Source organism: Hypanus sabinus, chromosome 11, assembly GCF_030144855.1.
Source record: "Hypanus sabinus isolate sHypSab1 chromosome 11, sHypSab1.hap1, whole genome shotgun sequence".
Lineage (NCBI taxonomy): Eukaryota > Metazoa > Chordata > Chondrichthyes > Myliobatiformes > Dasyatidae > Hypanus > Hypanus sabinus.
The window spans coordinates 52,744,657-52,767,087 of NC_082716.1; the positions used below are offsets into that span (position 1 = coordinate 52,744,657).

Below are 22,431 nucleotides of genomic sequence, written 5' to 3' on the forward strand. Positions count from 1 at the left end.
AATGGTAACTCCTTTGCTTGCATCTTCAGAAACAATCCTACTTCTATCTTTAATATCTCTATTTTTCCCTTTCAAGGTTCTTTTGAAGACCCTGACCTGGAGTTACATGCTCACCATGGTTCTTTGTGGGAACGGGACCTGCTCGCGGGGTTTCATGACTGGCCGTTCCTCGGCATGCCAAGAGCACGGCCTAATAGCTTCACTCGCTTTCACAGGTCCGAGATTTCATGACTCTGGAGACAGGGGTATCGGAGGTCGGTATCTGGGCAGGAGATTGGTGTGTGGTGGAAGTCGGAAGATCTAAGGCCATGTGCCTGGACACCTGAGATCTTTGGGCATAGAGTTTGGAAAAAGTGATGCAATGGACTTTTAACATCATAAACCAGCAAGTTGTTTGTTATGCCTCCCCTCTTGCTGTGAAACAGACATCTCTTTCTACCTTATTAGGAGAGGGAGAGCTTGTGGTATGTCAAATACTGGGTGAACGAGTAGTCTTTGGAGTACTGCAAGTCTGTATCTTTCCAGCACGCTTGAGTGCTTGGTAGTGGGTGCCGATGATTTTATTTGCTAGCGGGGGGAGGGGGGGATCGTTGCTTTCTGCTGCTTACACATGGGAGAGAGGGGAGATGGGGGGGGGACTTTGGGGCTCCAACATTTAACTGCCATTCATTCTTTGGGGGCACTACTGTTTTTCGTGGATGGTTGTAAAGAAAAAGCATTTCAGGATGTCCATTGTATACATTCCTCGGACATTAAATGTACCTTTGAAACCTTTGATTTAGATTAGCCGTAAACTTGCTGAATGATGGCACAGGTTTGTGGCCAGCTCCTGCTACTGTTCCTATCACAAATGACACCAAGTGTTCCCAGGTCAAAGAATATAAAGGTAAACAAGAATTTTTTTAAAACCTGCAGGGTATTCAACCCAAACAACTCCTGTTAATGCTTAATCTCCAGCAATAATGCTTGTACACACTTTATTCCTGCCCCTTTTTTTATCACCAATTACAATCAGCTGCTCTCAGATTATCTACTGCCATGACTAATTCTGCAACACTCATTGTGTAAAACAAAGCTTCATCTGCACTTGTTCTAAATCTTCATTTCTTCCTTCTGCTTCAAGCTAATGCTGAAAGTATACACTGATATTTTATTTCTCATAAAGTTATATATTTATATTGACTTCTCTATAAATTTCTGCAATCACTTAAAATCTCCCATTACAAAGCAGTGCATAAAGAAGACATGGTCTAACCCCTGACAGTCTTCTAGTGATCCAGCTGTGTAGGCTAATGTCAAGATATCATCTTTCTGGTAATTTATTCATTTTTCAGGCAAGGCCATCATTTGTTGCCCAACCCTAGCTGCCACTGATTGAGTGGCAGTTTGCTGGGCTATTAAGGGGGCAATTAAGGATCATCCGACCACAGTGGTGAGTCATATGAGCCAGAATAGGTAAGGATTGCAGATTTCCTCCTCTAAAGAAACCAAATTAACAAAGCAATGCAGGGAACGTGCTGGAAGAACTCAGCAGGCCAGGAAGTATCAATGGAAAAGAGTAAACAGTGAACATATTGGGCTGAGACCCTTCTAAATTAAGTAGATGTGATTTTACAGCAATTCACAGGTTTAGTGTTACTCAAGACCAAGTCTTTGTCAGACTAAGCAGGCAGAGCCTAAAGCTACACATAAAATCTTTTTCAACATCTTCACCTTGATCACTAGAAAACCTTGAGTCCAAACAATATGTCAAATATCATTTCATTCACCCCACATCCCAATCTTCTTTTCAACTGTGTACTACAACACCATCCTAATCTATCTCCAGTGGGACTTCTCTGACCACACTCCCCCTTCACTACTATCTAGCACAGCCCTCTGTACACAATTGTTCTTAAACACAATCTTCTCCAATCTCCAACCTCATCTTTTCAAATTGAACCCCAAGCTAATAGCCACACAGCTCAGAAATAGAACATTTGAACCAACTGGTTCATCATGTCCAAGATGTCAATCTAAGCTAGTCTCATTTGCAAATTAATATCCAGTCCAAACATCTATTACTACACTACCCCTTTCCAACTGCAGTTGTCCTCTAAAAGGCAGATTCTCACCATCCAACAGCCAAAGGTAGCCTAGACTTTCTTCCCTCATCTCCAATGAGTTGAATTGCCAGAGTCTTGCACCTGGCCTCATACTTTCTCATCTACATCATAAACAATGCTTTTGATCTTGTGTAGAATAGAATTTTTTAGTTTTAGGCTCTCACATGCAGTGATGCAACTTACATGAGAGGTATTTTTGACCTCTATATTTTGTACTGCTTGTTACTAAATCAGTACTTTGCATTGGCTTGTGAATCAAAAGCCTTTTCTTGTCCAATTCATCGGTATAGGATTTTGGGTCGTAATCAACAGAAATCATAAAAAAGGAAGTTATGCCTTTTTGTTATAATACAAATCAGTGGTTTGACCTTATCTCATGTCCATAATGTCCACAGCAGGTGGGCACTGAGATTTTAAAAGCATGCAAACTAATTGATAAAAGAACCTAAAGGAGAATAAGATTTTGTTTCACAAGTGAGTTGTTACGATCTGAATGCGCTGTCTAAGAAGAATTATTGTAAAGCAATTGTATATAGACTTGGAAAGGGAAAAAGGAGCATATTCATAAATAATGAAGACTTAAGACAAAACAACGCAAGTTTAAAGGGAAAGTGGCTTAAAGTCTGTTACATGATTCTATGAAATTTTATCGACATCATACCAGGGCTGAGGACAAAGTCCTTGTGTCCTCTGTACTCAGTCCCCTGTGTAGCAATGTGGAAGAGAATTGAAATATTCTAGCCAGCTATCATTAACACTTCACTTACTTCTCTCAGTGTGCTGGGGTGAGTACCATCAGAAGTCAATGAAATGCATGTAAAGTTAAGTTACTTTTGCCATCTCTTACAAATTTTCTATATCCCCTCACAAATAAATTGACATCATCTGCGTACCAATCTTGTCTCAGGGTCAGAAGGTTGTAGATTCAAGCTCTACCTAGAGATGCTTGGAAATTCAGACCAACTTTTCATGTTCAATGGTGCTGCATTTCAGACTTGACTTAAAATACCTTCCACATATTCTCTTCAATAGATGTAAAAGATTCTATGCTACTGTTTGAAGAGAAGTGAGTTCTGGCCATAATTTATTATTCAACTTATGCCCTGAAATATGTTACAAGGATATCTATCCTGGACAAAATGACTTGCTGATTGGCTCTAGCAATGGTACCATCCTTTATCAATGTTTCAGGGAACACAAGCAAGAATAAACAGCTTTGCTGTTTCACTACAAATCTTTGAACTGCCACCAGTACTTTATTATTGTGGATAATGAAAGTCAAATAGTTAAGATTTTTATTCCCCTTGCTGTCTTTCTTCAATCTGATGAAGAAATGAGCCATTAAAATGTACCAAGACTGGTTTCATCACAAACTCCATAACTGACACAACCTGATTTTAATAATACTTCATTAGAGCTTGTATACTTTGTGACTGCATTTACTTGGCAAAGGCTTCATACTTACCAGTATGACGGTGAGCCAAGTTGCAAGCCTTCCGAAAACGAAATCCATGTGGGCTCAGATAGTAGATAAGGTTGCTGTGATATGGAAAAATTCTAAACCTTTGATTGGAGAGGAAACACAGCCTGTACACAGCCTGGATATATGAGCTGTCACTGGAAAATTAGAAAGCAGTCCATAAAACTCCATTCAATTAATACTCATTCACATAAGTTACACAATTAAAATCTGGCATTTACAAGAGCAGCACATTAGAAATAGCCATGTTGATAAGGAATTGATCAGTATGTAAACAGTGGTTCTGACCTGAACATGCAGCATTTTAGGTATTTATTTACGAGAGCAGGTTCAGAACTCCCATTAGTAAGTGAGGATTATCTCCGGGGTGATAGGAGCTAAGGGTTAGGTCAGAGGCCTAATATTTTTCAAAATGTTAACAGTTCTTAACATTAAAAAAAACTCACAGGAAAATCGTACCATCTTGGAAAATGAGCTTTACCACTCCCTCTTCATCAATGATCTCCAAGTGATGGATAGCTTGCTGGAATTTTTTTGCATGGTACGAATCCCTTTTCTACAGCAAACAATCCGAATGTCCCCTCACACTTCCAGAAGTTCAGAAGGGAGAGGATGCCTTTCACCCAAACCAAAATCCATGGATGAACCAGAAGCTTCGTAGTCTGCTGAGGGCTAGATAAGTGGCATTCAAGACCGACAATCCACAACTAGATAAAAAGTCCAGGTACAAACTGTGGAAGGCTACTTTAAGAGTGGAAGAAACAATTCCAATTGATGTTAAAGACAGAAATGGATGCACATCAGTTCTGGCAGGATCTACAGGCCGATACTTCCTACAAAACAAACCCTATGCCAACCAATTGGCAGGAATGTCCAGGACATCCTCAATCTCTCACTAATGCAATCAGACAGTTCCACTTGCTTTAGAAGTGCAATAGTCATACCCGTGCCTAAGAAGAGTAGGGTGAGCTGTCTTAACAACTATCTTCCAGTAGCACTCACTTCAACTGTGATGAGGTTGGTCATGGCTGGAGTCAACTCCGGCCTAGGCAAGGACCTGGACCTGATGCACTTTGCCTATCGCACAATAGGACCACAGTGGATGTAATCTCATTGGCTGTTCACAATAGCAATACCACCAACAGGCTGCTGTTGATTGACTATGGCTCAGTGTTCAACACAAGCTCCAAAATCCTGGCCTCGGTACCTCCCTCTGCACCTGGATTCTTGATTTCCTCAATGGGAGACCACAGCCTATACAGATTGGAAATAACAGATCCACTGTGCTGAAAATCAACACTGGCACACCATAGGGGTATTAGCCCTTTGCTCTACTCTGTTCACACCCATGACTGTGTGGCTAAGCCACAGCTCAAATGCCACCTATAAATTTGCCAGCAACACAACTATTGTTAACAAACTTTCTTATGGTGACAAGGAGGTGTGCAGGAGCAAAACAGATCAGCCGGTTTAGTGGAGTCACAACCTTGCAGTCAACATCAGGAAGACTAAGGAATTGATTCTGGACCTCAGGAATGGAAAGCTGAAGAAACACACACCAGTACATATTGAGGGATCAGCAGAGAAAAGGGTGAGCAGTTTTTAATTCTTGGGTGTCAACATCTCTGAAGATCTATCCTGGGCCAAACATAATGATGCAATTAAAAAGAAGGCACAGCAGCAGCTATATTTCATTAGGAATTTGAGGATTCTTGGTATGTCACCAAAGACACTCACAAATGTCTACAGATGTATCGTAGAGGGTATTCTAACTGGTTGCATCACTGGTATGGAGGGGTCACGGCATTGTATTTGAAAAAGCTGCAGAAAAGGGCAAGGCGTTAGAAAGGTGGCATTCATCATTATGGACCCCCATCACCTGGGATATGCTCTCTCCTCATTGTTACCATCAAAGTGGGAGAGGAGCCTGAAGAGACACTTTCAACCTTTCTGTTCAACATCAGATTTCTGAATGGACAATGAATTAAAGATCACTACCTCACTATTTTTTGCACTACGTATTTAATATAATATTTTATATATAAGTATTATAATTTATAGTGTTCTATTATTATGTATTGCAATGTAGTGCTGCTGTAAAACAACAAATTTCTCAATATTTGCCAGTGATACTAAACCCGTTTTTGATTCTGAACAGATTGTCAGACATATCCTACAGGCTTAGATCTGGTGAAAGTCCTATGTATGCAGGGTAAATGCTTTTCATATGATGTACAGTCTTCCAAAGCACATTGACAAACATTTTCAAGGAAACACACATATCCTAATTGACATTTCTGGGAAATTTCCAACCTTATTATTCTTGAATATTTTAAAGTATATTTGCAGCTCTATATCTCCGGCCCACATTAACCCCAGGTTGTTGAACGGCTTCTATCTCGCCCAAATTCCTCGATAAGTATTTGATAAAAATACTAAGGAACTCTAACAGAAAATACAGTATGTTGAAATTCACTGCTTTGGCTAAGTAAGAAAGGCAATCTCTGCCTTAAATATACATAAAGGCTGAGCCTCCAAAGCCATCTGTGGTAAGGAATTCCATAGATTCACCATTCTCTGGCTAAAGGAACTCCTCCTCATCTCTGTTCTAAAAGGGACAGCCATCCATTCTGAGGCTGTGTCCACTAGTCTTAGATTCTCCCACCATAGGGAACATCACCAATCCACCCTATCAATGTTCCCCCAGAATGATATCACGAAGGCATATGACAAAACAGACTACACCAGAAAATCCATGTAATGTTTGGCAATCCCCAATCCAGAGTCCAGAGAGGCTGTTGCGTATTAATATAGCACTACCGTCTACCAACATTACATCCTTGCTTTTATACTCTAGTCCTCTTGAAGTAAATGCTAACATTGCATTTGCCTTCCTCACCACAGACTCAACCTGCAAACTAAATTTAGGAAATAGTGCACAAGGACTCCCAAGTCCATTTTTACCTCAATTTTTCGTATATTTTCTCCATTTAGAAAATAGTAAACTCTTCAATTTCTTCTACCAAAGTACATGACCATACACTTCCCAACACTATTCCATCTGCCATTTTTTACCCATTCTCCTAATCTAAGTCCTTCTGTAGCCTCCCTACTTCCTCAAAACTACTTACTTGTCCACCTATCATATCATCTGCAAACTTTGCAACGAAGCCATCCATTCCATCATCCAATCATTGGCATATAACATAAAAAGAATTGGCCCCAACAGAGACCCTGTGGAATACCAATAGTCATTGGCAGTCAGTCAGAAAAGGCTTTCTTTATTCCCACTCTTAGGTCTTCTAAATCAGCCACTGGTCTATCCATGCCAGTATCTTTCCTGTAATACCATGCGCTCATAGCCTGTTAGGCAGCCTCATGTGTGGCACCTTGTCAAAAGCCTTCTGAAAATCCAAGTACACAACCTCAACTGATTCTCCTTTGTCTATCCTGCTTGTTACTTCTTCAAAGAATTCCAACAGATTTGTCAGGCAAGATTTTCCATTGAGGAAGCCATGCTGACTACAGCCTGTTTTATCACGTGCCTCCAAGTACTCTGAGACCTCATTCTTAATAATCGACTCCAACATCTTCCCAACCACTGAGGTTAGACACACTGGCCTATAGTTTCCTTTCTCTTGCCTCTCTCCCGTTTTGAAGAGTGGAGAGACATTTGCAATTTTCTAGTCTTCCAGAACCATTCTAGAATCTAGTGATTCTTGAAAGATCATTAATAATGCCTCCACGACCTCTTCAGTCACCTCTTTCAGAACTCTGAGGTGTACGCGATCTGGCCCAATGACTTATCTACCTTCAGACCTTTCAGTTTCCCAAGAACCTCTCCCTAGTTATGGTAACTTCACACACTTCATGCCCCCAGCACCTGGAACTTCCACCATACTGCTAGTGTCCTCCACAGTGAAGACAGCAGAGTAAACTTGCTTATTCTCCTTCAAATCACTATTACCACAAAAGAGGAACAGAAAGTGCTAGAAATACTTAGCAAATTGGTAAGTATTGGTAAACTGTGAAGGAAGAATCAGAGTCAAAGTTTCAAGGTGTGGTGAACTATGTGCCTGTCTGGACACGCCCCCTGCTGACTGCTCCTGTGGCTCCTCCCACAGGCCCCTGTATAAAGGCGATCTGAGGCCTGACGCTCGGCCTCAGTCTCCAGGACATTGTATGATGGACACTCACTCCTGGTTCCTTCTTCCAGTCAATAAAAGCCGATATCTCGCCTTACGTCTCAGTGTGAGTTATTGATGGTGCATCACAAGGACAATGGCCCTTTAAAAGAATTCAAATTGTGAGAAAACAAACCTGTTTTAGTTTGTCCTGAGAGGGAGGGAACAAAAGAGCTGTCTGTGATCAAATAGAAACCAGATTGTCCAGGTACCGACTTTGGTGTCAGCACCTTGAGACAGAAAAGAAACATAAACTTCATGCTTCCTGGAAAGCTGAAATATAAGTATGGTGTGGCAACATTTTTTTTGTTCAGCCTTCTTTCAGTCTCCTGGCAACTGCTGGGCTCCACATCTAACAATTCCACATTCTTGTGTTTTGTGCCTCTAACTGCCAGCACTAAATGTTTGGACAACCTTAGCGTCCTCAACCCTTCACTTCTCTGAACCCACATGTCTTCTTACTTTTCCAGTTCTCTGAATCTGAGGGTTAATAATCAGGTCCATACTGGTCCCAGCAAAACAATCTCATCAGTCTATTCCCTATCTTATTTCCCCATAGATCTTCACTTTACAGCTCTTGAATTTATACTCGTCCACCAAATCCCTTCATCTTTAGCCACGCTTACACTACGGGGCTAGTCCCAGTAGCTAATTAGCTTAAAACTGTGCCTTTGAGATGTGGGAGTAAACTGAAGCAGACATAGAGGGGAACAAGAAACAAACTCCACACATGCAGACTGAGATTGAACTTGGATCACAGAAAGTGCTTCCAGGTGCATCCCTGTGCTGACGTCCAGACCGTTATGGTGCAACAATAGCGATTGGGCTTACTTTAAAGTCCTCAAGAACTGAGGTGCGTACCTAACAAAGATTCTATTGACCTTTTCAGGAACTGGTCAGGACAATGAAACTATACTGGTGCCAGTACATTATCACTATTTCTCAGCAAGGGGACTCTGAGTCATCCATTGGCACTGTGGAGATGACAGCAGCCTTTAGGGTTACATCCTGCAGCCCTATATTCTGCTTTCTTCTGGGTACCAATTAATACTTTTGAGGGACTACTCTTTAAAAAGAACTTTTATATCCTGCCTATGTGGTCCTGGGCTGTCACTAAGCACCATACAACCAATGACCTGCTTTTAAAATGAAATCACTTTTATTATGAGCAGCAAGGCTGACTGGAAGGATCTTTCACAGTGAGCTTTAGTAGCCAGATAGTTGATTTTAGACAGCTAATGTGACGATCAAATATAGCCTGAACACTAGCAAACAACCTGATTTCCTTTATAATGGCAGCTAAGTCAGCAGGCAAGATCTCAGTTTAATGTATCATCCAGCAGGTGACTCTAAAAACAGATTTTTATGCTTAAATCTCTGGAGTAGAACTGGAGCCTTCAACTTTTGAGGCAAGTGTGCTACCAACACTTCATCCAAAACCAGGGTCTTTATTATCTCTCCCAGCACCATGGTTTTCCCGATATAAATTCACTCACTTATTGGCATACTCGTTCAGCCACGGCCCACGTCTGAAAAACACTCCACCTCACATTCTCACTGGCATTCTCCTAATTTATCCTAAATAATTTACATTATCATCTAACTGCGGGTAAAATAGAAGACCTGTGAGTTAAATCACAAACAAGAGAAAATCTGCAGGTGCTAGAAATCCAAGCTACACACACAAATTCTGGAATCCTGCTGAAGGGCCTCGGCATGAAACTTCAACTGTTTACTCTTTTTCATAGATGCTGCCTGGCCTGCTGAGTTCCTCCAGCATTTGGTGTGTGTGACCTGTGAATTCAGGCACTTCTTGTTGCCACAATATTTCCCTTCATTGACTTTCAAACAATTAAATTGAGGTTCAAATTTGGCCAACTGGTGTTATTGAAGATGACTGAAGTTACATGGTGAAGGAGATGAAACAAAAAAAAAACACAACAGTAATGGGGGAAATACGGGGAAAATGTTTCACTAAAAGTAATCAAAAAGGAAAATAAAAAGTTACAGAAGCAGAAAGTCCAAGAGAAACAGAAGCAGGTCAGGAGAGAGAAACAGAATTTCATTACTAATCTATCCATTAGCTTTTGAATAAAGGATCACACAGAAGAAACAAAGGTAGAGGATAGTTTATTATAGGGGTACAGAATCCAAACTGGCTTAAAACAGAGAATGTTTGTTAGGGTGCAAGGTCACTGTGTTTAGAGATCTTCTGTTAGCACTTTGATGTTCTTCTAAAGTAATACATCATGTGGAGTGAATGGAGCTGTGATCTCACTACCTTTTGGCACCTCTGGAACGTGACCCTTCACGAATCTTTTTCGGAGAGATAGCGTAATCTGGTGATGGACTTTAGTCAAAATGAAGGGGTCTAAAATATGGGGATCTGTTGCTGTGAAGAATGACAAGACATTTCAGAAATCTGGAATAGTTCAGGCAAAAAGGACGGCTATGTTTCTGGGGTGTGTTTTATCTGTGGCTTCAATGTTTCACCAGACAATAATTTGTACAGGCTGAAAATAACGGAGGCAATCTGCTGATAATGAACTCAACCATTGAAGATTACAGAACCAGGGCAGGAACACTGCAAAGACAGAGTTGTAGTCTGATAAATTTGCTATTGGGAAAATATTCAATTCAATGTTTATATGTCCATAAATTAGATTCAAATAATTTATAGCTCCTCCTCCTTATCACATGCACATTATTTCAAACATATTTTTCATGTATTACTTAAAAAATCAGTATTCAAGTTATTTGGTACTGTTGTCCAAATGCTGACCTTGCAACCTGGCAGTTACTGTTGTAACTGAAGGCACATTTCAGTATACTATCCAATGTCATGAGGCTGACGTGCTGGTAGAGCTCCAAAGTATTACTTCCTTCTGTGCAAAATCGTTCCCATTTGTCCTGTACACACAGATATTTATTTTCAGCTTTATTTAGAAACAACACAAACATATCAATTCATATAATCACAAACATGAGAAAATCTGCAGATGCTGGAAATCCAAACAACACACACAAAATACTGGGGGAACTCGGCAGGCCAGGCAGCATCTATGGAAAAGAGTAAACAGCTGATGTTTTGGGGCGAGACCCTTTAGCAGGACTCATGATGAAGGGTCTCGGCCTGAAATGTCAATTGCTTACTCTTTTCCATAGATGCTGCCTAGCCTGCTGAGTTCCTCCACCATTCTGTGTGTGTTGCTCAGTTAACAATATTATTAAGCAGCACTAAAAGGAAATACATAATTTTTATCTTTCTTCTCAACTGGATTCATGCCTAAATAAAAGAGAGAGAGAAATAAAAGGAGTGATCTAAGAAGGCACACCTAGTTACTTCAACGGGTTTTAAAAAGAATCTGACTTGTAGATTTATGACCAAGATCAGAGAAAAAGTTATAAGAGGCAAACAACAAACAGAGCAGAAATGAAAAGATGGTGCAGGTTCCATTGGATTCAGTGCTGGGATCTTTCCTGTACACTATTTCCAAAGAACAGGTTGTAAATTATTCCCCTCTACATAAGGTCAGAAGAAACTAAAGCAATTTCAATAACCAAAATCTGACCATCTTTAAAATAAATTTTTCATGAATTAGATATGAGTGACCTCAAAAACACCAACAACTATGTAAGCCATAAATGCTGCTAATAAGTGTGCATGAAAATAGATAAAAAGATTTAGTAAATGTTGTTACTTTTGTCCGCATGCTCAAAGGCACTTGACAGCAGGTAACAGAAGAAATCAAGGCCAGAGATTCAATTCCAATGAGGCAACTGCAGTGCATACAATGATTTCATGTGTGGTTAAATTGAGTGAATCTTCAAACAGTCTTACTGACTCAATGCATCAAACCCCACCGTCACATGTAACAATCTCCATCATAATTCGGACCCTACATTTATAACCTTAACTGCATCCTCACACATGTAGTCCTGCTAGAAGCTGCAGGCCTACATCTCACAGCCTGAATACATCTTGCCAGCTATTTAGTCATATTACCTAAACCAATCACACAACACTCACTCTGGTCTCTTACAGAACAAGGAGGCACACAATATGAGGCAGCCAAAACTGGTCAATAAGACCATAAGACATAGGAGCAGAATTAGGCCATTCAGCCCATCAAGTCTGCTCCACCATTCCAACATGGTTGTTCCTGGAACCCACTCAACCCCATACACTTGCCTTCTCACCATACCCTTTGATGCCCTGACTGATCAGGAAACTATCAACTTCCTCCTTCAATATACCCATGGACTCGGCCTGCACCATAGTCTGTGGCAGAGCATACCACAGATTTACTACTCTTTGGCTAAAAAAATTCCTTTCCTCTGTTCTAAAGGGTTGCCCCTCAATTTTGAAGCTGTGCCTTCATAACACTCACCAGAGGAAACATCCTTTCCACATCCACCCCATCTAGTCCTTTCAACATTCCATGGGTTTCAAATGAGGACCCCGGCATTCTTCTAAATTCCAGTGAGTACAGCCCCAAAGCTGCCAAATGTTCCTCATATGTTAACCCCTTCATTCCCGGAATCATCCTAGTGAACCTCCTCTGGATTCTCTCCAATGATAACACAATAAGAACAATGACAATAAGAAACAAATGCTCCTGCCAAGCCCAGCGCATTTGAGAGCATGTGCCAATCTTTAATGAGATGCTCACTTCCAACATTGTAAAGTCATCCCCTAATCCTCCTTAGCACTGTCTTTATCCTGTAATCTCTTTCGATTTGCTGGTCCTAACAGCGAGTGTGTGCGGTACTGGCTGATCCCAGTATCACTTCCCTTCCTGATCAGGTATAACCAAGTACTGTAACCTGCCAGCCAGTAAACAGCAAGAAGTCAACAATAAAGACATGATACCGTATGATTTCATTTAAAGCTGCCGAGGTGGGCTTTGTGCATGATAAGCCACTGAGTAACCAGCAGCCAGAAACAGTGCATAGGGACCTTACACTCAGCTCACTGGAGGGAAATTTTCTGTTGCAGAGGTATCAGATGGGGTCTTTAATAGGGACTGCATATCGGAATTCTGGTAGCTGTGGACAATAAAATCCTTGGGGAGAGCTGCCAAAACCCTCTGAGCACTGTTAAGGAGTTATGGAACCAAGCACCAATATGACACAGGACATTTTACTGTGTTTTGAACAGGTGGCTAAATCCAAGCACACAATTGTGGATTTATCTGTGATGTGGTATCTGAAAGCCTGTGTTGTAGCAGCCAGCTCGTGTCTGTGCACTGCAGCAGAACGTCAGACTACCAGCCTGGAGACAGAAATGCTCAGATCTGTATCTCATTGATGACAATTACCATTATGTTCTCAAAGTAGCTCAGTAACCTGTCCTTCCACAAGTCACCAGGACTGTTGAGAAGTAGGAGTACTGGAGACCCCTGTGTTACAGATGCCAGCCAGGAGGGTGGGTTACAATCCTAGAAAACAATCTGAATAACAACACACACAAAATGCTGGTGGAACAAAGCAGGCCAGGCAGCATCTATAGGGAGAAGCGCTGTCGACGTTTCGGGCTGAGACCCTTCGTCAGGACAATCTGAATCACATTTTTCTGTACCATGAAGCTGTATCATCTTCACATGTATGAAGAACTGCAAATTTAATTTTTAAAATATGTATGTTCATTTACGTTTTTCACACACCAAATATGCAAGAGCAATTTTTTATTCTGTACCGATGTGTGAATTTGCTAAGAGTGGATTGCCCGGTAACCACAAACAAGAGGAAATCTGCAGATGCTGGAAATCCAAGCAACACATACAAAATGCTGGAGGAACTCAGCAGGCCAGGCAGCATCCACGGAAAAGAATAGAGTCGATGTTTCGTTCCTGCTGAAGGCTCTCGGCCCGAAAACGTCCAGCATTTTGTGTATGTTGCCCAACAATCAACCAGCTGCGACGGCCGCTGTTTCTGTAGCAGCGTTGTCAAGCCTGCTAGGCCATAAGCACACCCCTGCATTGAAGGTCAGCAGGCTTTGAACTGCCCTGTTTCCACTGAGGTGACAACATTAAAGAAATAAAACCGGTAAAGGCAGAGAAGATAAGCATGAGTAATACTTCTTTTTGCATGAGGTGCCATGTCATTTTATTATTAAATTTGGTGATTTTTGTGGTGGTGCTTACTCTTTGCACTGTGATGGGCAGTGATTAAGGAAGAGAAAGGTAACTAGAGCAGGTGGTAGCATTTGGTCAGATAACACTTGACAGGTTTCAGGAAAGAATGGTGTTAACTTTACATGTATTTCTAGAGAAACTGAAGTAGGGTCAGTTATATTTTCTGCAGGACAGGGCATTAAAAAAAAACTTCTATACCAGCTGGTGGGAGAGCAGTAGTGGGATGATGTTTGGAGTTTAGTGACTGAATGTCCCTGTTCCTTTATAAGCAGAACAATAACTTTTTCAAGTCTGATCACTATTTAGTACAAGGGAAAAATGTAAAGAATGCATACTCTGCACAAAATACATACTTAAAATGATCCCTCTTCCACTGGAAAGTACTAAGAGCTTACTGAAGACAAAATGATATTAAACTAGGAAGGAATAAAGTAAATCACAAAAGAACATACCAGCATGGATTTGGCAGAGTCAGCAACCAGCTTTACATACGGTTTCAGAACATCATAGTGAAATCCGGGTGTTAAGAGTCTTCGATGGCGGAACCATTTCTGGCCAGAAGTCACCAGTAAGCCATCACCTAGGAGTCAAACATTTTCACTCCTGAACACCATCAGCATCTGAGTTGTAGATTTCCCAATTCTCCAGTGTAATCACTTAAAGCTTTTCAAAGACTCTGTGAGCCAAATTACCTTGAACCACATAGATCACATTCAATTCACTGATTCTGCTGAAATTACTGGCATCAGTCAGACTGATGTTCAGGACATTATAATTTGCTTCAATCGTTTTCAACTAAACAAGAAAATTGACTGCTCCCAACTCCAATGTTATCAAGACAGGATTTAGATTAGAATAGATGCACATTGTGATTCTAAACAATCACGAACTTTGCTAAGGCAGTTCAAGATAGGCAAGCCACACAAGGGATATTACAAAACAAATATCTGTAGAACAATTTAAAATATCTAGAACATCTTGTCATTAAGAACTATACACTCTGATACAAAATGTGCTCAAAAATCATCCCTCCACCACCCCCAAAATCAATTGGGTAAGAAATAGGTCTAATGAAGTTGACAGCAAGTGAGTAATTGTTGTTCACAAGAACTGTTCCCAACACCTCTGTAAGAATATAGTTCCTTCTGATGTACTATGCTTTAAGTAAGCAGATTCATAAATATTGCGCAGGAATAAATATTGGTTCAGCTGCGATATCCTCCATATTGAAAACTTGCTGATGTTCACTGTCATTGACTGAACTAGGAACTACCTTTTGGGAGAGATACCAGAAGATTGCTGGTAAGAAAGAGACCCTCATTGAAACCTCTGCCTGGGAATAATACTGTTTGTTATATAAGTAATCATGTTACTAGGTTGGAGTAGGCCATAGTTACTTTTGATAATTACAGAAAAGTGATGTGGGCTAAGGGTGCTCTGTGAGGGACAATTGAGGGCCCTGCTGATTGAGGGAGAAGGGACTTACAGCCACCAAATAAGAGTTAATATCATTAATAGTAGTTGGATGAGCATGCATTTAAAGTGTGACAAATTGCTCAGTCAGGATACTTAGAGAAGTCAAAATTCTCACTGTAGGTATTCTTCGTCTTGCTCAATGGGATAAAATGTTGTAATACTGCAAAATAGGAATGACATTACTTACCAATCCAGGGAGTTATAAACTGGTACACAAAGTCATCTTTCGGTGCTGTAATATATTTAAACACAAGACTATATTACTTAAGGGTGGCAAACAATAAACTACTATTGAAACATAAGACACAATGTACAAATAGAAATGCTTTCACATGTGGGAGACTCAAATAGAATCCATTTATATCACATTTAGCTTTTACAGTTAAAAACTGTAAAATTAAATTTGGATGACAGCAGTACCAAAAATGCAAACAGACAGAATCTTTAAAAAACAACTTTTGCAAACATTATTGCATATAAGGAAGTTATTTTAAATAGAGTCAATTAAATGGAGAAACCATGCTTGAAACCAATTTCAAGAGAATTCTTGCTACACGTATACTGATTCATTTGTTTTCTGACTGCCAGCATATTTGGATTGAACTGATTAAATCCGCACTGGAAGAGCTTCTGTTGCTGTGTAATAGTGGTCTTAGAACCAATGTATCTTCAAAACTTTTAATGGAGAGCTGAAATCAAAACTTATTAATAAACTTTTCACATGGGGTAGAAACGCCTTCCATCATAACCAGACAAGAACCAGTTTTTGCCTTGGATTTTTCTAAGACATGTAGCAGTATAGTGTGGAAATACTGTCATATCACCATAACTGACACGGAGTTCAGACCCTTACACAAGAGTGTCAGAACACAGGGCTTCTGAACTCTCTCCGAACTGATTGCCATCTCTACCCTGACTGAATTGGCAGCGCTGGATATTTCATGCAGTCCAGTGATGGACTGCCATCTCCTGCAATTTGCCAGCAGTTACATCATGAAACGTACAGTTTTTGCAACTTCGGTCATTTCAATTGAGCAGAATGATGCAAATGAGGGAGACATTTCAGGCAATTTAATATATCTTTTTAATAAAGACATAATGTATTTATTTTTGTACTTTTAGAATACAATAATAAAGTATATTTTAATTAGTTAAAATTATGATTCATTTTTGGTAGTGTTTTGAATGCTTTTTAAATGTTTGAGGAGATATTACAATGAGATTAACTTTCATTAGGAGTGTCCAGCACTATCTAACAATATCAATAAATGTTCAGCACTTCCTCTACTCAAATAAATTTACATGCAAGTCGACTGTTGTTCCTTTCCACACCTTGTGGGGCATCGGGCAGGAACTTAGTCATTTTGTCAGCATTTCGGTCTGTTTTTTAATGAGGCTGAGTTGCTAGCTCAATGCTCAACACAGCACGGATGGAAAGCGTGCAAGGAGGTGCCGGATTCAAATCCGGGACCTCACACCTCAAAGTCCAGTGCAGATGACAGCATCCCACCAGCCAGCAAGTCCACTGCTATTCCTACTAAATCCTGAACACTAATGCACAAAGTTGCCTTACAGAAAATAATAAATTAAGTAAAAAACATAAAAACATAAACCTGTAAATTAAAACTGCTCTGTTTGAATCTGTTTCGGGGAAGAGTTTATCAGATGGTGGAAAATGTGTTATTTACTGAAATATTTGATAACTATCAAAATTATTTTCTATTAACTATGAATATGTACATTCCAGCTTTGCTTCATATTTCTTAGATACAAGGCTGTTATATTGTTATGGGTTAAGTCAGGGGTCACCAACCTTTTTTGCACCACGGACCGGTTTAATATTGACAATATTCTTGCAGACCGGCCGACCGGGTGGGTGTGGTAGGGTGTTAATCACAACCGGAATATAGGTGATAAGTCAACTATGAGTCACTTATAAGTAGCTAATACACTCAATTTCGTTTCTAAAAGGGTTTATCTAATGAATTTAATATTAAACACACAGCGCATATTTTCCTCACATGAATATAATGATGTCAATAGCATCATATCATTTTAAATAACATTTGGATAATAAACACACAGTGCATAATTTCCTCATATGAACATATAAAATCATTGCACCAGTGAGAGGACAAGGTAAGAGACGGAGGTCCCCGTACCGGGGCCACGGCAGTCGCAGTCTAGAGAGGGCGGCCGACAAAAGTTTGGCTCGAGGGATGACTTTCAGTAGATTGCAGCAAGGTAGCTGCTCTGCTACTTACAAAACCCTGAGCCCCAATTAGGTTGTCTGTGAATATTTTAGCACAGGGTTCCCCACGAACATTCGGTGTGCTAAGCAGGTTTACAGGTGACGCCCATCTGTCCGCGCTCCAGGCCAGTATCAACGGCACTTCTCGCCGGCCGCGCAAGGCGGCTAGTTACCCGAGGCCAACCAGTGATCCCTGGCATGAGGGTATCACTGTGTTTAGGCGACTGATAACCTCACATGGGTAATGATGAACTCGTCGTGTGCATTCAAGTTCAACAGTTGGCGTGATGGAATTAGGAAAGGTGCAGCTGACTCATATCGTTTCATATCGTCAAATCATATCGTTTCCTCATGGTCTGCAGCCCAGTGGTTGGAGACCACTGGGTTAAGTTACTTAGCCTAGTTCAATAAAGAATATATTTATAATATTACCACAAATTTCAAATTGAATAGTCCTTTCTGCAAAATAAATATTATAAACAAATGTGTTTTAACAAAAGAATTTTACAAATGTGTTAACATTTTGGTTCCGTTGTGCTAGTTGAGATGCACTGAAGCAAACTCCAAACATAAATGCAAATGTCCACTTTAAGGAAATAGGCCAGCTGCTTCGATGAAAGGAGAAACTAAATATTAAACAATTACATCTTCCCTGATTTTAAACATTCTGACATAACTCCCATCAATATTAATTGGAAAGTTTTGATGTCTACGTCATGAACTATTCAATTATTTGAAATAGTAACAAACCAGCTGTTTGTTGATTGGCTCTACAAGAACAAAGGAGACTTATATTTCCAAGAGAAGCCTTCATTGTAGAGGTTGGGCGGATCTAACCTGTTTCAGATTTTTAATTATATGATCTTGTGGGAACTTAACATAATACCACTTTTGCAACAATGCCAGGATGGTTTCAGATACCGAATTTAGCAGTTTTTTTAATATTAGGCAAAAGATGTTAATACGGAACTCTTCGTAGATTGGCTATCCCAGCAAAGTTGAGAAGGCTACAGAAAGTTCATCTCCCATTCCCCCCCAACCCCATCCTCATCACATTCCACAGGGGTTGTATTGACAGCATCCTGCCTGGTTCAGAAATTGCACCATCTCAGATCGCAAGACCCTGCAGCAGATAGTGAGGTCAGCTGAGAAGATCATCGGGGTCTCTCTTCCTGCCATCACGGACTTTTACACTACACCCTGTATCCGCAAAGGAAACAGCATTATGAAGGACCCCATGCACCCCTCACACAAACTCTTCTCCCTCCTGCCATCTGGGAAAAGGCTCCAAAGCATTCAGGCTCTCACAGCCAGACTATGTAACAGTTTCTTCCCCCAAGCTATCAAACTCCTCAATACCCAGAGTCTGGTCTGACACGAACTTACTGCCCTATTGTCTTGTTTATTATTTATTGTATTGCCTGCACTGTTTTGTGCACTTTATGCAGTCCTGGGTAGGTCTGTAGTCCAGTGTCATTTTTTGTGTTGTTTTACGTAGTTCAGTGTAGTTTTCATATTGTTTCATGTAGCACCATGGTCCTGAAAAACGTTGTCTCATTTTTACTGTACCAGAAGTTATGGTCAAAATGACAATAAAAAGTGACTTGACTTGACTTGAAAGGGATGCTTAGAAAGACTCATACATATTCAGACCTTTGCTTTCTTCTAGCAGTATAAAAATGGCGTCAGAAAGCTCAACAGACAAAAGCAACTATGGAACATCTGAACTGATCACAAGGTCTATCAATACTTCACGAAAGGAAGCAGGAGATTCTCTGATTTGGCATTGCAAAAATCCAAGTATCAAGGCAAAGGAATATACAGCATTGTGACCATTTCTCTCCCAACATTAAGACTCCAATATGATAGTCTCTCAAAGGATTTTCATCATCGATATACAGTCTAAGATTATTGGAGAACTAGAAGAACAACATCTATCAGCGGGTTGTGATGGAAAGTAATTTCCTCCTCCCTCCTGCCGTCTGGGAAAAGGCACTGAAGCATCTGGGCTCTCAAGACCAGACTACGTAACAGTTTCTTCCCCCAAGCTATCAGACTCCTCAATAACCGAAGCCTGGACTGACACCTTACTGCCCTATTGTCTTGTTTATTATTTATTGTAATGCTTGCACTGTTTTGTGCATTTTATGCAGCCCTGGGTAGGTCTGTAGTCTCGTGTAGCTTTTTTCTGTGTTATTTTTTACATAGTTCAGTCTAGTTTTTGTACTGTCATGTAACACCATGGTCCTGAAGAAACATTGTCTCATTTTTACCATGTACTGTAACAGCAGGTATGATCGAAATGACAATAAAAGTGACTTGACTTGATGTACTCTTACATTTATTTGATCTTTAAATCTTCCTAATCATTATATTTTTACATATTACCCTGATCTAACAAGCTATCAGAATAATGTTTTCTGTGTCTTTGAGAGATCAGTAATATTACTAATTACTTCCACCATATAGCCTAATTGTAAAATAATTCTTTAACATGGAATTACTATCAATTGAGCATGGTTCTGAAAATGGATGAATTGAATCAAAAAGAGCCCAAGGAACAGAATCCTAGAAGTACAAATATATAGTCATCACTCTCCTGTACAAAGTGAACTACCCTGTACAAAAAATCCACGCAAATTGATGTTTCCTGGCTATTATGAGCCAAATTCTTTTGAACTATCCTAGAGTGCATGTGGCTTCAGAAAACAAATCCCAGAGATGATGTTTGCAACTCAATTAGAGGAGAAATGGGATTTTAAAAAATCCCAACAACTTTCATTAACCTGACAAAAAGTATTTGATTTTTATCACTTTGGTAGATCTTGGCTAAATTATGCTATCTGAAGAAAGTTTTGAAAAATTTCAGCAGTGGCGTGATCACACGAGTTACGGATAGCATTGTGTGCTCTGAGTCACCAATGAATTCAAATAGAAATGTGTGATGTATGAGGCAAGTCTAATAGAGACTGCATCACTACAGCAAATATCCAAACCACCTAGGCCAGTGAATACAATAAGTACACTGTCATGCGCCATCCACATTAATAATAAAATAATGCCAGGACAGCTAAATTAAAAGTGTCCCGTGCACCATTTGCTAATGTGGGGAGAACACAGAGACATCAGCCAATAACAAACTGGAAGCTGTCATGCTATCAGCCCTGAAGCATTCAAATAAAACCTCAGCATGCTGACATGGTGTTTTAAACTGTTCCTGAACGTTGTGCTGTTTCCGCTGCATTCTTCCAAGCTTGCTGGTATCTTTCCTGTAGGAATGCGACCAGCACTACACACAATACTCCAAACTTGCGCTCACTAAAGTCTTATACAACTTCAAAGTAGCATCCCAACTCCTATGCTCAGTGTCCTGATTTATAATGAACCAGAAACATCTCTCAGATGTCACTTTCAAGGAATTGTGGATCTACGTTCCCAGGTCCCCTTGTCCAACCTCATATCTCAGTGCCCTACCATGCACTGTGTAGGTCTTACCGTGGTTTGCCCTCCCAAATCTCAACACCACACACTTGTCAACATTAAATTCCATCTGCCATTTTTCAGCTGGTGGAGAGCACACCACAAACATTGACAGCCTTCCCCACTGTCGGGACTTCTCCCTCAACCTTGGTGTCACCCACAAACTTGCAGATCCAGTTTACCACATTATCGTCCAAATCGTTAATACAGATGACAAGAACAGACCCAGTACTGATCTCCCTGTGGCACACCACTAGTGACAACCCACTACCACCACTCTCTGATTTCTCCCGCTCTGATTACTTCCTATCATGCTCAAAGCCTTTTCACTATCCCCAATCAGTTCTTGCCTATCCTGTCTCTTAAAACACCTTCCAATAGCTTAATCATGACTGATGTCAAGCTCACAAACCTACATCCTCCCAACTTATTCCTAGAGCCTTTCTTGAGCAAGATAACAATAGCGGCTACCTTCAGGTGTTATGATACGCACTCGAGCATGCCAGCTTCTAGAGTTTAGACACTCTGTCTCTCTGGAATATGCAAAGCTGGCATGGCTCCTTTAAAGATACATGCCTGCCCTGCTAATTGGCAGCCATGTTTTGGCACCATGATTTTAATATTTAAAGATCACTTGAACTGAGATTTTGTGCTCAGTCGTCAGCTCTACTATGATTCTCATCTAGTATGCAGCTTGGAACTCTGTTTTTGTTTCAGTTTTGTATCGTGTCTTGATTCTAGTCACATCCTCGTTACAGTACAATTGAGCCTAACGTGGACCCAGCAGGGTATGGGAGCCTCTCATCAGCTGTGGTCAGACACAGAAAGAAAATTTCAAGACAGAGCCCAGAGATATATGACCTCCAGGTCACTGTGCACCAGCTATCACTAGGAGGAAGCCAGAATCGCTCAGGTGAGGCTATCGGTCGCTCTTTGGAGCCAGTCCATCCTCGGACCCTAGAGAGATTCAGTGGTGACCCAGGTTCTTGCCGGGGCTTCTTCATTCGGGGTTCATTGGTGTTCAAACTCTCTTCATCCCAATTCCCTACAGAGCAAGGAAACACAGAAACATAGAAAACCTACAGTACAATGCAGGCCCTTTGGCCCACAAAGCTGTGCCAAACATGTACTTACCTTAGAAATTAGGTAACCTAGGGTTACCCATAGCCCTCTATTTTTCTAAGCTCCACGTACCTGTCCAGGAGTCTCTTAAAAGACCCTACCGTATCCGCCTCCACCACTGTCGCCAGCAGCCCATTCCATGCACACACCACTCTCGGCATAAAAAAAAAACTTACCCCTATCATCTCCTCTGTAC

At 40.6% G+C, this 22,431-nt stretch overlaps 1 protein-coding gene and 1 long non-coding RNA gene across 2 annotated transcripts in view; one reads left to right on the forward strand and one right to left on the reverse strand.

Annotated features, from left to right (window-relative positions):
- The window catches only part of LOC132401961 (uncharacterized), a 28,571-nt gene extending 28,023 nt beyond the window's left edge, over positions 1–548 (forward strand). Inside the window, exon 3 of the long non-coding RNA XR_009514766.1 lies at positions 77–548. This is a non-coding gene — a long non-coding RNA (uncharacterized LOC132401961). The remainder of the gene's footprint in view (positions 1–76) is intronic.
- The window catches only part of LOC132401959 (cytochrome P450 4B1-like), a 77,946-nt gene that overhangs the window by 40,215 nt on the left and 15,300 nt on the right, over positions 1–22,431 (reverse strand). Inside the window, exons 3-6 of the mRNA XM_059984339.1 lie at positions 15,570–15,614; positions 14,359–14,486; positions 10,552–10,679; positions 3,571–3,722 (exon numbers count right to left, since the gene is read on the reverse strand). Coding sequence (XP_059840322.1) covers positions 3,571–3,722; positions 10,552–10,679; positions 14,359–14,486; positions 15,570–15,614 — 453 coding nt within the window. The remainder of the gene's footprint in view (positions 1–3,570; positions 3,723–10,551; positions 10,680–14,358; positions 14,487–15,569; positions 15,615–22,431) is intronic.